The sequence below is a fragment of the Primulina huaijiensis genome, chromosome 2, assembly GCF_012295235.1.
Source record: "Primulina huaijiensis isolate GDHJ02 chromosome 2, ASM1229523v2, whole genome shotgun sequence".
NCBI lineage: Eukaryota > Viridiplantae > Streptophyta > Magnoliopsida > Lamiales > Gesneriaceae > Primulina > Primulina huaijiensis.
Genome location: NC_133307.1, coordinates 24577338 through 24594821, shown reverse-complemented (window position 1 = coordinate 24594821; position 17484 = coordinate 24577338). Strand labels below are relative to the sequence as shown.

Below are 17484 nucleotides of genomic sequence, written 5' to 3'. Positions count from 1 at the left end.
GGCATGCCCCAAACTCCGTTAACGTCAACTGGATTTTCTGACGTTCACCGTTACGCAGATCTGGCATGCAATATTAGCCGTCTGATCGTTTTTGCTATCCATTGGAAGTTTGAAACGTGTAATTAACATTTTTAGCGGATTTTAGTGACTAACTAACTAATATCAGGATTGTCCAAACATGTTAATTACACATTTATAATTACTATAATGATTTTTACTCAATATTGTACACTTACATATATTGGAATGTAATAATTGTCTTGGTAGAAAAATCGAAACATAACGATTGAATTATGTATGATTTAAAAGATTCGAGTTGCACAATTATCATCAACTATAACTTTTGTTGAAACAACAAATTTCGTACATCACAAAAATTATTTATTACCACTTCAATTTTTTTACTCAAAATCAAGAAAAATATGAAAAACACAAATATAGGGAAGCCGGGCAACATATTTTGATTATATTTTGTTAGATGGATTCGACTCGATTCTGTTTCGGAAATATTTTTTAATCAAAACTAAAGATTTTAATTCATCAGCTAAGAATTTATTGTAAAGTTGGAGAAGTGTGTTTATCGTGGTGAAATCACACGGATGCGGTGTTTTGCTTAACCACAATTTTTTTTAACTATAAAAGCATGATAATCGTTTCTTTTCGAAAAATTACAAAGCTAGCCTTGTCCAATAATTTTTCAATATAAATAAATAATATATATATGACTAAGGTCGAAACTCGAAAGCAATACTAATTTTCACTTGAAATTAAGTCATTTTTGGATAATTTGCCATGTTGGGACGACAGATCCAGTTAATATTGATTATTTTTTTAATTTTATAACATATATTGTATTTTTCCAAGATTTATGTTTACATAACTTATATTTTTTTTACAAAAAAACTTACCAAAAAAAGTTGGATACTTTTTATTTTAACAAATTGTCTTTGACCTCCTTTTGTACTTATAATTTATTGGTGTCAATATTAACTTTGATGCGTTCTTTGATTTTTAGCACACGAAAAGCCAAAATTTAAAGCAGAGGAAAAAATAAACTTAGGATTTGAAATGTTTCTCTTTTCACGTTCTTTTTTCCAAAGCGGAAAGAAACAAGAAAGCAAAAAATAAAAGCCTACTTTTTTTTTTTTTAATTACTACCTTTTCCCCCTTATTTATCATTATATTTCTCTTATTTATCATAAATGGGGGGAAAATAAAAGCCACAGCCAGTTAACTTCAAGTATCAACCTTTTTCGCTAATTATTATTTTTTAGTTATAATAGTAATGTGTATTCATTGATTCACTTGGTGTTAAAAACATATTAGTTAGATATTATTTACACGTGGATGCCATTATTTTCTAATGCCTAAATTTTATATCACACTAAATATCTTCTGTTTTAATTTACGATGAAAGCCGCCAATATCGTGGCGTGAGGTGAGACAGATCTCTACCTGTTAATTTAGAACCAAATCGAACAATACATTAAGTATGGAAGAATTTGGCCAAAGATATCTTCAGAAAAAAGATTACATGAATTTGATTGCAAATTTTTTAAATGAGATCGGTCTATTTTATCCATTTGCTCAGAAAGTCCTCTTGTCCGATTATCAGGTATATCATGTCATTGATTCTCAACAGCATCTCGGATTTATCACTGAAACTGACAATGACGATAACTTTGTATAATACACATACTTCTCATTCATCATCCAAATTTTTTTTAAAAAAAAACTCATATTGATTCTTGCTAATGAGTTAGCAAACTCAAAATTGTAAGTTTGAATCTAATTAAGTAATACATGCATGTTATAAAATATGAGGACGATCCATTCGATAGTAAGTACGAGACATGACATGCAAGTCCATTTATTTTAACAAACCCGTTAGGTGAGTAATCATGTGGCCATGTTGCTACCCAGAATGTCATCACTTTCAATATTTTAATTTAAATTTTTTTTAGGACAATATACATCTTGTCACGATCGACTAGATAGTATATAAAATTAATAGACATAGAGACATATAAAATTTAATTTATTTACATTTCGATATAAGCAAGTTCAAATGCGTTATAGTTCTTTATATCTAACCGCTTTATATTACATCTGCTGCGTTTTGTTGGACATTATACAAATAATATCGACCTGATCGTACCATTAATATCAGATACTATATCACATATTCAATACCACTAAATTACGGATCCATTAACGATCATAATTTTTTATACAACGACGAATTCTTGACCATCGACAATTGTTCTCGTTATTATTAATCATACATAGTTGTATATATAGAAATTGTAGTAACATAAGGTACATTCAACTATACATGTATCTAGTTTTTTTTTAAAAAAAAAACTAGACATGTATTGACCAGGAAAAGTAAAAACCTTAAAATTCATTTTTTTTTTGACCAGGAAAAGTAAAAACCTTAAAATTCATTTTTTTTTTCAAAAAAAAAAAGGCAAGCAATCTTTTTTCACAACCCATTGGTTTTCACCAATTCAAATGATGAGATCCCCGTACGGTAAAGGGAAAGCAACTAAGATGAATGTTATTGCTTAGGAATTACTAAACATGCTAAATTGTTTAAAATTAAAAAAGGCAAACATACATTGACATTATGATGTTAAATCAAACCTAAAATAATCAAAAGTGATCATTAGATTCCTTGCGTAAATTAATATAATATTGTAAGAATTGACAAAAGGCATTTTGGACACTATAAAGAAACATTAATTAAATTATGAAACATAGGCACTCTTATATGTAATAATTATACCAAAAGTCATATCAAACACAAGCAACTAATATATATATTTTTTTAATAATATTAGAAATTATTAAAAGAAATTCAAAATATATAATTTTTGTAGTCATTTTCAAGACTATGGAAGGTTTGATAAATTTAATGGTGATGGAACTTGATGCAAATTTAATGTGGAAGAAGTACATTAATATTAAATGATGAATGTTGAAATTTACCTGCCTATGTATTTAAATCTCATGTAAATTGCGACAATTTTGCTGTGCCTATAGATCTCCTAAACGTAGTAAATTGATTACTCCATTTTTCCACAAAAGCAAGGTAAAAACAATAAAAACAAATTCAAAATTTTCAATTATATTGAAATTTTATTAAATTATTGCAAAGTCAAAACGCTTGCAACAAAGAAAAAAAAGACAGAGAGAAAGGAAGAAGGGTCCGAAACAGTTTCCATTTTTATGGTGTAGATAAATAATAATAAAAAAAGATTATCAAAAACATATCTTTTTGCCAATCCAAAAATTAAAAATTAAAAATTCATGGAAAGTCAGATGAAAATGATTTTTCCATCATATTCCAATTTTTTTACAATGAAAAACTTACGTGGATGCCTAGAGACTTTAACAATTTTTTCCCTTTTATTTTCTATAAAAACTTATTTCACATTGAAAAATGTAACAATGATTAATTTCCAAAAATGACAAGCATGTTTCATAAAGTTAAAAATGGAAGAAACTCATGTCCGATTTGGTGAAATAGGATGATCAAGAGCTCGATTTTTTTTTATTAACACCTTAGCAGATAAACTTGACAGAACTCTTTCTCAAGTCATGAAAAAAAATGGAAGAAACTCAAAATAAAAGATAGTATTTGCATGTGATTTGGTGAAACAAATTGAACTGAGAATTTATGTTCCTACAAAATTCATGAAGCCCAATTAGCTCATAATAAAAGAAGCTCGCAAGTTAATGAACGTGCTCAAATCAAGAACACGATTCGGGGGCTTCAACTCATAAAAATGTTCACTAAACTTCATAATAAAAAAGTTATATATTGATATTGAAATTAATAAATTATATTTATAGAATATAAAAAATCAATTTAAAACTCACAAGTTGTTAACAGATAAAAAAAAATAAATAAATAAATCAAGCTCGAGCTTAAAGAAATCAGCCGCAAACTCGAACCAATTTACCCAAATAACATAAGCTTTTACACACACTCGGCTTAATATATAAAATTTATGAACAAAATAAAATACAAAAATGACAGAACTTAAGTGGTCACAAAAATCATCTGCGGCTTCAAAAAAAGAAATTTAAGAGAGAAAAAAATCAAGTGTTGCCACAATTGAATGCAATTATTCAAAATAATTTCGAACTCAAATCAAAACCTTTGCGTCTCATGCACTGGTAGTCAAGGCTAACATTTAATGACTCAAAACTTTGTATCAATAAACAAGGGTAGCCATAAAGGATTAAACAACTGAGGATATGTGTTACAAAAGTTAAATTTCAAACTATATAGAAATTCCTTTAAAAAAAAAACTACAAAGAACCCTATGCATGAGGATGAGAATTGTGAAAGCGAAAATACATTACTTGGCCAAAAACTATTCCTAGTGGCAAGCACAATTCCTTGGGAATCCTCTGAATGCAAGTGCTCTTCAAAATCAGAGAGCTCTTTGCCATAAAAAAAACTAGCTTCATCAAGGCATCCTTGTGCAAATTAACACATTTCGCTACTCTTTAGTATCGCCCCAAGTTCAATGTTTTGATGCATATTGTCTCAGGGAATCGTTTAAGTTTCAGGGATGGTTCAAAAAGTACAAGAATCACAGGATCAGCCGGCATTTCACCCGCATGAGAAACTTCGCGATGACAGACAACTTCCACACTGCAGAAGACAAGAAGTTTTTTATACAAAACGAATGCTAGAGAAATGTTAGATAAATTAATTGTTCTAAAGAAATTTGTGACAGGCAATGCAAATGCGGAGTGGAACTGAACTTGACGGGTTGAAAAGACAACGCAAAGTTGCAATGAGAAGCAACTTGCAAAGGATTTGGTCAGTTTAGTGGAAAAAAATAAGTTATATATCAAACCAACACACATACACGGGTAGCTGTCTATCTGAACAATTTCTGGTTAAAACTATATAAGCACTTGGTTTTCACCGCCTAAGAAGAGAGTCTATAGCTAATGCTAAAAAACAAAAAATCCGAAGGACTCGGGTCAACTTTAGGTCAGATATCAGCACTCGCATAAAATGCCAGCCAATCGATACTACTCAAATTACGCAGTGGAAAAAAAATGAAAACAGGGAGGGCTGGAACATTACAACCAAAATTAAACTAACAATGCAGTATCACCTTCAAGCTGTCATCCATCATCTGCCTGCCACCACTCTGTAGTTCAGGATAAGATCTTCAGGTTTCTTCCATATGTATCCCCGTACAGTGGCCAAGCTCATGTCTGCAGGTACTACCTGGGGAACCATAACCATCCACTCAGAAAGGAAAGGATGCAACCATTACTCCTTCGGAGCCTTGGGGCAAAGTCAAAACAAAAATAGTACTATTGCACAAATAGAACCATGATGAAGATAAATGACAATCATGTGTTCATGACAAGCATGAACTAACGAAAATCAAATAAAAAGGAAATGAGATACGGGATTTCAAATAATTCATAAAATAGATGACAAAACTGCCTGGAATTTTCAAGGACCAGAATATACATAATTCAAGTTAATCAAGAAAGAAACCGGCAATGGAAGGTAACACAAACAATACAGAAGCTTCTCTGAAAGTAAGTGGTCTAACGGCGGTGGCCAGCAAAAGAAAAATACTGATTTTGACGAAACATGTTCATCCCTTGAATATTTTCTCCAATTATATCGGAATAGAAATATGCTTGAAAAAAATGATTAATAAAAAATGTGGGAGCTATATAACAAAAAATATTCAAAAAGTTCCATAAACTTGCCTGGTTATTGCACAAGATCTCGATAGAAGGCTTATGTTTTTGCAAAGGTTCCAATCCATAACGAAAAGAACCATCTCCAACAAGACCACTTGTCATAGCTGGAGCAGGTGCACTGTCGGCATTAATATCTTCCATTGACTTATCAAGCACCATCTTTTCTAAAACATAATTTACCACCTACAAAAAGAAAGCACAGCAGCTTTAGGCAATGAGCCATCTACCACAGTTTTTGATGAAACGATCACGGCATAAAAAATCCACCATCAATTACATGATTTTGAGTTGAACTTTTGACAGAATATGCTGGGTACAACAGTATGTGCAAATTAGAAATGACACAGTACCCAGTTATTAAGCTTGCAATATCAAGATAATGTATTTTTTATTCATTTCAAAAATAAAAATGTGGCCAACTAACAGGATACATTTACAAAAAGCAACAAAAATATTAGGCACAAACATGAGCTACCCTGAGGAAAGTCTTACTTTATGTATTCTCAAAATGCGAGGAGCACTTAGTTTTCCTTGCGTAGGTAACTGTCCGGTAAAACCATCACATGGATGTAAATAGAAGCTACATCTGAGATACAGAAAATCAGAGTGAAGCTGACCACAGAAAATGGAAACAAGAAAGTATTATTGCAATTGTTTGAATTCGTTTATCTCATTGGTAAAAAGTTGTGTTCATCACAAATTAAAAACATGAAGGGAATAGCATGACTAAAAATTAGTGACTCTTAACACAACTCTGGACAGATAAAAAGAGAGAAATGGAGAGCAATCATGAAATGAATCTCATTAAAAGTTATAAAGGTAGACCCAAACTCAGCATAAAAATGAAACATACCATGCTTAACTAGGGTCAGCAATACAAACTCGACGTAGCAAGCAAATTTTCAATATATAACGGTGTAACATCCACCTAAGGCCTCCATTTTTTCTTGTGTATTTTAAATGTCAAGTTTGTCTTGGCAAAACAGGTCGGAAACAGGTCAAGATATTATCAGGTAACTAGTCGTAATTTCACAGTTTAAGATAGCCTTTTCAATTTTTACTTCTAAAATAAGACATATATGAATGAACCCAGGAGTTGACAAAAATGAACAACAGTAAGACTCAACCAAAGTAAACAAATACCCAATTAGGCAATTATATAGTCTTAATCAGAAAACTTGTTGACAAGAAGTGCAGCTGAACTCCTAAAAAATTCACAGGGCATAATCACCGGAACCAGAGGAAAAAAAATCAAGCAGTCAAGTTTCTTAACAATCAGGAGAAACTAATTTGCAAAAGCAAGAAGGGAATTTGTCTTGAGGATTACTTGGTATTTTCTCTGGGAGGCAAGCGATTATTCAACACACAATCGATAACCCACCATGGAAAGTCTTTCTCATCTTCAGTTCCATTTAGATCAGTAATTTTCTTTCTCCACGGGCCTCCTACAGAGCTTTCTGTAACTAAGGAAGGAGGGCAAGCAGTCGAAAACTCAAATGGCGAATACACGGTAGAATCATTTTCAGAATTGCCATCCCCCTCAACTCGAGATAAGGTTGACGTCCTCGCAGAAATCTCCTTTCCAGGTGGAATTTCTCCATTTGCTAAAACTTGAGACCCAAATCTCTGCCGTCTTTTAGATAACCAATGAGCCAACAACCCTTTAAGGGTTTCTCTTGCCAAATTAACCTATATTTTGGCAAAGTTCATACACACTTGGCTTCCAATAACATAGATAATATTTATTAAAAAAATATCCTCAATGTACTGATTTATTTTGGATTTTATCACAAATAAAACAGAATGATTTAATGCCTGTTAATAAAATTTGAAAATGATTGGGTAAATAATAATAATAATAAATACTAAAAGCATGAGATAAGAAGATTCTGAAAATAAACACTAATCATAATAAATATAATAAAAATTCATCACAACCGGGAGTTAATAAACATCAATAAAATCAAATACAGGAAAATAGTCAGATAGAGAAAATAAGATGAAGTTGAACCATTTTTTAACAAAAACCAGAACTTTAGCAGAGGCGTGAATGATTGTACGAGCAACTACCTTGTCATCCTCTGGTTTCCCCTTAATGCTGAGATCAACGGCGTACATCTCAGCAGAAAAGCATTGTGGTGTTTCCAAGTGTACTGACAAACTCCCAAGCCTTGTATCTACAGTGAACCATGCAGGAATACTCACCTAAATGAAGAGAATACGTCAAAGAATGCAGAAGAAAAATTCAGGTATAGCAAAAAATATGGTAAGGACATGTACCATCTCAAATAATTCTTCTTTCTTCTTCTCAAACGAAATCTAGTAGACAGAGTAATACACGGTCAGAAAGTACAGTATGCACAAACACACAGAAGAGACTAGTACATGGTAAATCCTATAATAATGCATTATACGGATCCCACATCCAACCCACCCACCAAGTCATGAAGACAATCTGGAAAGGGGAAAAACATGAAAAATAATATCACTAACCTCTCCATAGTTTCTAATAACCACGCCTTTCGTAATTTCCCATAACTTCACAGTACCAGAGGTGTCCTTCAAATAATAGAAATCACTTCAGTCTAAGAAGTAAATTTACAAAAAGAATGAGTACATGGAAAATAATGTCACGTTACCTTTGTTAGGACATGTCTTCTATTGTTTAAAATCTCATGCTGCACTATTGCTGCAGCTCCGCGAATACTAAATGATGGTTTTTTATAAATAGGAACCTAAACCATCACTAAAATGTCAGTTTCTTATGTCAAAAATAATCCCACTAAATTGCATTAGAACAGAGGCACCAAACTTTCAAGAGCTTCATAAGAATCGCATAACATTATTCCAGAACGTATTATGACAAATTATATGGTTCTGACTTTTGCGATGTCTAGAGAGCTAAAAAGGACATACACACAATGAGAATGAGATCGGGAGCAAGAAATCTGGATAATAGAAATTATCTCATTAAGAGAACTAATAAGCGTCATCCCCAATCACATGCACACTTAGTAAAGATTCGACTTTGGATGAACAAATATCTATAACTTAGATAAGCAAAGCTGCTAATTAATTAATTAATTAAATATTTAAAAACATGATGTGGTGCGAAATCTGCCATTTGCATGTTCTTGGAAAGTGTTTTCCTTCTTCCAGCACAAGCCAGAGTAATCACAGTAAGTATCCCTCGCAGACCTTGCAATCTCAGTTAAATTTGAGTGCAAGAATGAAGAGAAAGACCATGAACCTTACAGCAACACCTATTTCTCTCCAACATAAGTCAACCAGGAAGGAATTGGTGGCATAAATTAAATCACTAAGACCATTTGATTAAATAATTTTCCACGTTACATTACTAAAAGTTGTCGAGGAGCTGCAAGTGTAAAATGAAACATGATCAAAGAGGCAAAACTAACTCACAGGGGTACACCCTTCAACTGAAACACGTGCCCTTGAAAATGACAAGTTCCCAGCTAAAAAAGAACCACCTCTTTGGAATATTTTCAGGGGATTATGCACTTCAGCTGGCCATCTATGTATAGTAGAATCTGTGGTGGCAACCCATATGCCATCCTCATGCAATGCCAATTGCAATATAGGACGTTCTTTTGTACAGAGTAATACACTTTCTCTTGTCGACAAATCTGTGAAATATAACTAAAAAGCACAAAATGGGATCTCTCAGAACATGACGTAAATCAGAAAATAAAGAAGCAAGATGCAAGTCTCTATGCACTAACAGAATGATCCCTTCCACCACTGTAAACATGGCTAAATGTTGGAGTGCTGGCAAGTGCCCAGACAGAGTCAGCATGCACAGCATACGAATGCACACATCGCTGCTGACCGAGATCCCATAACCTAACCAACAATAACAAAAACATGATAATACAAAAAATTAAATAATAACAAAAATTAAATTGCCAAATCCCATGCCACAACATGTACATGAAAAAAAAGTAAAACTTGATGCTTTTGAGGAGACCGTTAACTTGTAAATCATGCACATACCTGATCATAGAATCAGAGGAACCAGATAAGCAATATCTGCAAATCATAATGAAACAATAATCAATAAAATGTTCCAATTATTTAAAATGAAAAACTTAAAATGCAAAACCGGAGTAAAATCTAATTGTAAGATAAAGACCACAAGAAAACCGGTGCAAAATCTTATGGACCAGAAGGATAAACACCAGAAAGACAGACATATTGGACAACAAGGGATAAACACAAAAGACAGGTTATTCATCATAATTGTGAGATAAAGACCATAAGGAAACTAGCGTAAAACATAATTGTAGTTTTCAGTAAAGCAGATGATCTTGTGCGGACGCATGATGGAAGATCGTGGAGTTGGTGCAAGGCTTTGTTTTTAGTCAGAAAGACAAGGTAAAGCAATTCTAGATATTATGACAAAAAGGTTAATCATTTGACCGTGGAGTTGGCGCAAGGCTTTGTTTCCAGTTAAAAAGACAAGGTAAATCAATTCTAGAGATTATGACAAAAAGGTGAAATAGAACTTAAGACTTAAGGTTACAGATAAACTTTGGAAGTTGGACTGGCATCAGCCAAGAAATGTCCATGTCGTTTTCTCGTTAGGATCGCAGAATTATCATAAGCTCATTGCATTGCCAGGATGGGAACATGAAATTAACATTGACAAAACATAAATGCTTAAGTCATTCCCGTCATTCCATCCTCACCAACTCGTCATGAAGAACTATTATCTTTAGCAAAATCATTTAACTTCTTTCCACAAACGATTGGAATCAAATGTGAATTCCCATGCCAATATTGATCTTTTAAATTGAGTTTAATTGGAACCTCTTCAACAAACCTGCCTGTAGAGTCCAACAGTAGGGCTCTAATGTTATCAGTATGTCCTCTCAGCTTCATGGTTTTACTACCAGTTCTTGGGTCCCAAACACGCACAACCTACGAAAAATTTATTGCACAACTGAAACAACCTGGATTTCGGAATTATCTAAACTACAAAGAAGGGAGGCATCATGAGAAACCAAAAAAATGATTCCTTGACAGTTCATTAGGTATCCATGATACCAATGATTCGTTGACAGTTCATTAAGTATCCATGATACCAAAGAGCAATGTCAATTAAATAAACAACCATGACACCTTTTCAGTTCCACCAGAAACAAGAAGTGTTCCCCTGTCATTTGCGGCCAATGCATAAACCGACTCTTTATGGCCTTTTGCACCAACAGGAACATATCCGTGCCATTGAGTGGCATGCTGACAAATGTTATTGCTTGAGCTTATTGGCCGAATGCTGGTACTCGATAAAGAGGAACTGAAACCACCGACACCGGTTGAACATTCATCTTCAGGTGCATCATTTGATTTGGTGATTGGAGCAAGGGCAGCTTGAAGATCCCATATGAAAACCTCCCCACCAAGACCACCAGAAGCGACAACATTGTTCTGAAATTCATGAACGTAAAAATCATGGGCCGATGAAAGGAAACATGGATCATACGTCAGTGTACCAGGCAACTAAAGAGAAGATCTATGTCCAAGAAAGTAAGACATTGGAAAAATAATCTGGGAGGAAAAATACATTTTGTTCCACTGCAGAAAGGCAAGTGACATAATCAGAGTGCTGACGTAACGTCCTCACACATTTTCCATCAGACGAGCAATTCCATACCTGATATTTAGAACGACTTTTTTCAAAATATTGTACATGAATAATGTATAACATAAATATATTGCGGTATAAATGCACTGAATGTCGAACCTTAACAGTGGCATCTGAAGAGCAAGAGACTAATGTGTCACCACCTGTAAGAATAGCATCATTGACCTGCCCAGCAGACACATTAACCTCTAAGGGTGCGTAAAACACAGAAGAAATTCAAAATCATGAATTTAATGGCTCCAATATTCAAGAAAAGAGAAACCCCTGATTCAGAAACGGCATCAACGTGCCTGTTGGAATTAGGCCCTAAACAAAGCTTCAGACAGAAATATAACTCCCAATTTTTTTTGAACATTCTTCAAAGGACACATCAAGTTTGTAAGATTGCAACTCAACAATTTATCACAATCAAGCAAGGTATAAACCAACTGAGAAAAACCACACACACGTCATGCCCTCATCCGATGGCTGATTACATTATTAAAAACTAAGTTCTATCGCAACTAAAAGCACAGTTGAGTGGAAGTTCTTGTGATTACATTAATAATACAAGTGCTTTTTTAGGTAAATTTGGTACTCCATACACTTCAGTCAATATAAACCCTCAAATCCATAGAAAATCAGTCTTAATCAAAGTCGAGATCAACTGACCCAATCAACATGGGACTCAAACGTAGCAGAACAGGTGGCACCATCTCCAGCTAATGCCCATCTCTTCAATGTGCCATCACGACTACCAGTGAAAAGATCATCACACCCATATGCTATAGCTGACTTTGATACAGCCAAGCAGTTTATGCCAGCACAATGCTGCAAATAATTAAAACAACCAGACGAAATGACTTTAAAATTTTTTAAATTGATCCCTGAACACCATGCATAAAATTTTTTTAAGTGATAATCATTTATGAGTATTATACATTTTAAGTTATAAATGGCCAGAACTGGTGAAAACATTTTATTCCAACAGATGTAAACCAAAACACAAAATTGTTAGTCAATGTCTATTCCTGTATAAGTCATAAAACTATTTTTGAATCTTAGCCCGGTTCAACAATAAAGTTTATATATTATAATATCATGTCACGAACCAAAAATTAATAAGGCAGGTTATAATCACATTTCACTTCATAAAAAAGCACAAGCATGAAGTGTCTCCTGCTATTATATCAGACCTCTACAAACTAAAGCCAAAAGGTCATCTTCTGTCCTTTCTTTTGTATTTTCTTCCTATGCAATAACAGAGGGAAATGCATCATCAACTTGAGGATGAACATGTTACATCAGTAAAGCACATGAGCATTGGATCTAATATCCACTTAAGAACTAACAGTGTGGAAGACTTGAAAACAATCTAAAAAATGAAGGACCACCTTTGTATCATCTGCGTCGTTTAACACATATGACAACCTCTTTTCCTTGCGAGTACGAACTGAACTAGATGCATTCCCTGCACTGCCAACACCGTGCATTGAAAGAATCCTGCAGCACATACGGATATAATGATAATTACTGAAAAAATTAATGCAACTTGATGTTGCGTCTAATAATGGTACTCCATTTCAGGAACAAAATAGCATTCTGAAATGGTCATCTTGTTCTGGAAGAGGAAAACAGGGATTGAGTGATCATGGAATTTACATACTCCTGGCATGGTTGTTCATCCAAATTTATCATAACCAAGCAGCAAATAATAAGATAAGGACAGGTCCAAATATGGATATTATCAAGAAACAAACAAAGAAAGATGCATTCATATGTGGCATTCCACATTTGGAAAAGCTCATTATAGAATGTGATTGCTAAAAGTGTACATGTAGAAAACTCGATTTCAGAGACTTTGTATCTCAAAATTTCATTTCATTTGTCAAACTAGGACAATCAACATTTTTGGATTCTATTACAAGTTCCTATGACTACCCTCGCACCCTTATACTAAAGCAGACTTTGTTCACTTTGATTTTATGAACCCAACAAACCTAGCAAAACAGAGTAGTATGGTCCATGGTAAACCAACCCCCCCCCCACACAAAAAAAAAAAAAAAAAAAAAAAAAAAAAAAAAAAAAAAAAAAAAAAAAAAAAAAAAAAAAAAAAAAAAAAAAAAAAAAAAAAAAAAAAAAAAAAAAAAAAAAAAAAAAAAAAAAAAAAAAAAAAAAAAAAAAAAAAAAAAAAAAAAAAAAAAAAAAAAAAAAAAAAAAAAAAAAAAAAAAAAAAAAAAAAAAAAAAAAAAAAAAAAAAAAAAAAAAAAAAAAAAAAAAAAAAAAAAAAAAAAAAAAAAAAAAAAAAAAAAAAAAAAAAAAAAAAAAAAAAAAAAAAAAAAAAAAAAAAAAAAAAAAAAAAAAAAAAAAAAAAAAAAAAAAAACAAGGGAATAGATTATCAAAGCTTCTTCCTTTGATCATTAAAGCACATTACAATACAAAATGAACCACGATGAAGAAATTTACATCAGAAAGCCTAAATCTAGGAAAGAACAAAATTTGGAGAAACCCGGAGCAAACACTTCGGTGAACTTGATGACAACTGACCACTTTATATTTTTCCATATACGGATCAGACCTTACAAGATAGCGGCTTCTCTTGTGACATGAAAAACTGTCAAAATATACATCACATGATAAAGTAGCCAGGCATGACCTCGACTGACCAGTACGCTAAAGGAATAAATATTTAAGAAATAATTACACATGAATATCACCTTCTTCGGATTATTCCACTCAATAAATCCTCGATAGAAGGGGAGTCCGTTAAGGTCGACAAGTCAGTCGTAGGCAAGAGCAAATAAATTCAGTTAGTAAAGATGTGAGCAGAATTAGCGAGACAGATGCAGAGACGGGAAATCGACGGTGAACCGGTAGGTGAGAAACCGGCGGTGGCGAGACGGAGGAGCTGGGGGACTGAGTTGGAGGTGAGAAGGGAAAATGTAAATGAAAATGACGAGAAGACTTTTTTACCAGTCAAGAACTTCGTTGTGAATGCTACAGACCACTGTTTGATGAAAGTGTCAAATAACACGTCCATTAGACAGAACCGGTTCTCGATCGGAAGCTTCCGGTTCAATCCCGGAATCGATCTACGGTTAGACCAAAAAAAATATTATGGAAAACAATTTATTGAAACTAATGTTAGCAAAACATAATAAATAGTTCAGCAGTCAATTCGATTCTGGGTCGGCACTTTTAGTTTTAAATTTGGTTAAAATTAATTTAACTAACTTTAGTTCTCAACTTTTAAAAAGTGAAAAAAATAATTCGACAACTTAAAAGTTCTGTATATAACTAGAAAAAATTTATTGAACAAAAATGTTATTAATTAAATTTTAATTATAAAAATTAAATAAAACACACAAAAATGGGGGTTTGAGGTTAAATTTAAGTTGTCTGTACATTCTTTTTAATTCTTAATCATGATATGTATATACTATATTTTATGACACAAAAATTTATGTGAGACGATCTCGCAAGTCAATTTTGTGAAACGTATATTTTATTTGAGTCACTCATGAAAAAAATTATTTTTATGTCAAAAGTATTATTTTTTATTGTAAATATGGGCATTGGATACGGTTGACTCGTTTCAAAAATAAATATTTGTGAGAACGTCTCATAAAAAAACATATTCATTTTATAAAATACATATAATATTTGACTCATAAAGTAATCTTAGAATCTGCAAAATACCATATATTTTTTTATCCTTCTAGTTCTTTCTTTTACATGAGATCTAATTTTTTTTTAAAAAAATATCTAAAAAACTAATCAAGAAACAAAATTCAAATATAATTTCTTATTTAATATTTTGTTTAACAAGAGTACTTAAATAATTTATTTAATTGGCGTCAAATATTCATGCTTTTTTTTTACAGAAATAAATAATTTATTACGAATAAAGTCATTACAGTCTTTATGCAAAACATCAATAATAAGATTTGGCGGTAGAGTCCAGATCATAGGACGAGCGTGGAAACAACATACCCTAATAAGATTATGGACAATTTTATTTGTTTGTCGTCCGATAAAGCAGACCTTGTATATAATACAAATAGTGTAAATAAATTATATGTCATCATTAAGTGAGAGGAAATGGAGAACCAATAAAGGAAAAAAAGATTTAAAGCAAAACAAAAGAAAGCAGTGGTAAAGGGCTTGCCGTCAAGGCGATCAGCCAGCATCCATTCATTTCACTTTCTCCAAACGAGATTGCTCAGCTTCGTTTAAATACTGCGTACAATTAAATTTAAATATAAATATTTGTTTATATTTAATATTTTTTGTGTGAAATATTATAAGGTTTAAGAAATTTTTAAAAGTTAATATTAGAGGTTTTATTGTATTGTATTGTTTCTTTAAAAAAGAAAGATATTATGTGATTAGTATTTTAGGAGAAACCTGGTTTATCCATATGTTCTAATTTAGATCATATAGATTTCTCACATTTTTATATAAGTTAATATATTTGTTTATGATCCAAGAGCTAAAATTTAACCACATCAAAAGATAATACTTCAGGTGTAGCATAAAATAATACATGACAGACCATAAAGTGCTCTACATTTATATGATAAAAAAATGATTATTTTAAATCTAATATTGTCCGACTAACAAGAGTTTTTGGTTATGACAGTATCAATGCATTAAATTATATTTCCAATTAAGTTTATTTATACAATTAATTTTAATATTTAACTTTATTTAAAAAACAATTAAACTCGTTAATTACTTAATTTAATGTAATAATACAATTTACTATTAAGATATATTTCGCTTATAAGTAATGTTAAGACACGATAATTACATATAATTTTCATAGTTATTTAATTAAAAGTTGATTGTTTTATTCAATTAAATATAGAGTTATAAAAAATTAATTTAATTATTTATTTAAGTAGTGGAAAATTTGTCATTTTTAATTTTCAATTGACTAAATTTTGAATTAAGGTACGTGTGCTATAGATCTAAAATAACATGAAGTTATTAGCTCAAAAAACTTTCACAAAGAAATATTAACAAACTTAGGATTTCACAGGAGGTGATATTTGTAATTTCTCCTTAAATATTTATCTATTTTTATTTGTAAAGCTTCATTGCATCAATGCATAAAGTGACTTTCGTTCGAGATGGAAACCACGAGCAACAAGATCAAGTTGGTAAAGATTAACCTTTCGGTTCATTTTTATGGTCAATGATCATACGAGGACGTATTCTTATTTCTCAATGATATTCCACAATCAAGATAATTGGCTGAATCCCGTTCGACTATTTCGTAGAAGTTCATTGATATCCTGCGTCCAACATAAAATTTGTGATTGGTTATAAAACACCGGTTTGCTTCATTTTAATTTTTATACGATTTTCAATTTAATAAAATAATAATTTATATATCTATATTATATTATTATACGTTATCTATACCATATTATAAAAGTCGGTGTCGTGATATTATTTTGTTTATTCTAGAATTACAAACAGTTCATTTTATTTATTAAAAAAAATCGTAAAAACATATTTTAGTAAATACATATCTCATCTATATCCAACATATCTCAATAAAATACTTGTTTTTATCTCTATCTACGTTTTTTTATTTTAAATAATCATTTATCTATAAACATAAAAATTTATTATAAAATACATTTTTATAGTTTTTAATGTTAATATTAATATAATATCTAAAAATAATCACCAAAATTATTTAACAAAATTTTTAATAAATTCCAATGTTTCGCTTATGAAAAGAAAACGATATAAAATCTATAATACTATACTAAACAATAATATATTTATATAACAATGAATTATAAAAATTAGATTATTTGATAACTAAATTTTGTGAGACGAATATTTTATTTGAGTTACACTTTTATATAAAAAAATGTTATTTTTATTATAAATATGAACAATATTACTTATCTTAAAAATAAAAATATGTGAGATCGTCTCACAACCAAACTAAATTTACTTAATATAGTCACGACCCTATCAATTTTAAAAATATTATATATACTTGACTACCATATCTATACGATTTTTTAAAATTCGATAATTCAATAAAAATAATAATTATCCA

The 17484-nt window shown here is 31.4% G+C and overlaps 1 protein-coding gene across 2 annotated transcripts; it reads right to left on the bottom strand.

The window, feature by feature from the left end:
* Positions 1–4114: 4114 nt before the first annotated feature.
* Positions 4115–14389, bottom strand: LOC140970845 (uncharacterized). 2 transcript variants are annotated; one of them, XM_073432794.1, is made up of 19 exons: positions 14117–14389; positions 12793–12902; positions 12071–12229; positions 11519–11584; positions 11339–11428; positions 10897–11202; positions 10598–10695; positions 9769–9804; positions 9498–9618; positions 9178–9414; positions 8394–8489; positions 8248–8313; positions 8035–8073; positions 7825–7959; positions 7082–7443; positions 6247–6340; positions 5757–5937; positions 5132–5256; positions 4115–4669 (listed from the first exon to the last, which is right to left on the bottom strand). In XM_073432794.1, exons 2-18 carry the CDS (start codon positions 12889–12891, stop codon positions 5162–5164), a joined length of 2280 nt encoding a protein of 759 aa, XP_073288895.1. In that variant the 5' UTR covers positions 12892–12902; positions 14117–14389; the 3' UTR covers positions 4115–4669; positions 5132–5161. The 2 variants fall into 2 exon arrangements, with proteins under 2 accessions (XP_073288895.1, XP_073288894.1); XM_073432793.1 differs by having other exon boundaries at positions 5145–5256.
* Positions 14390–17484: the final 3095 nt, after the last annotated feature.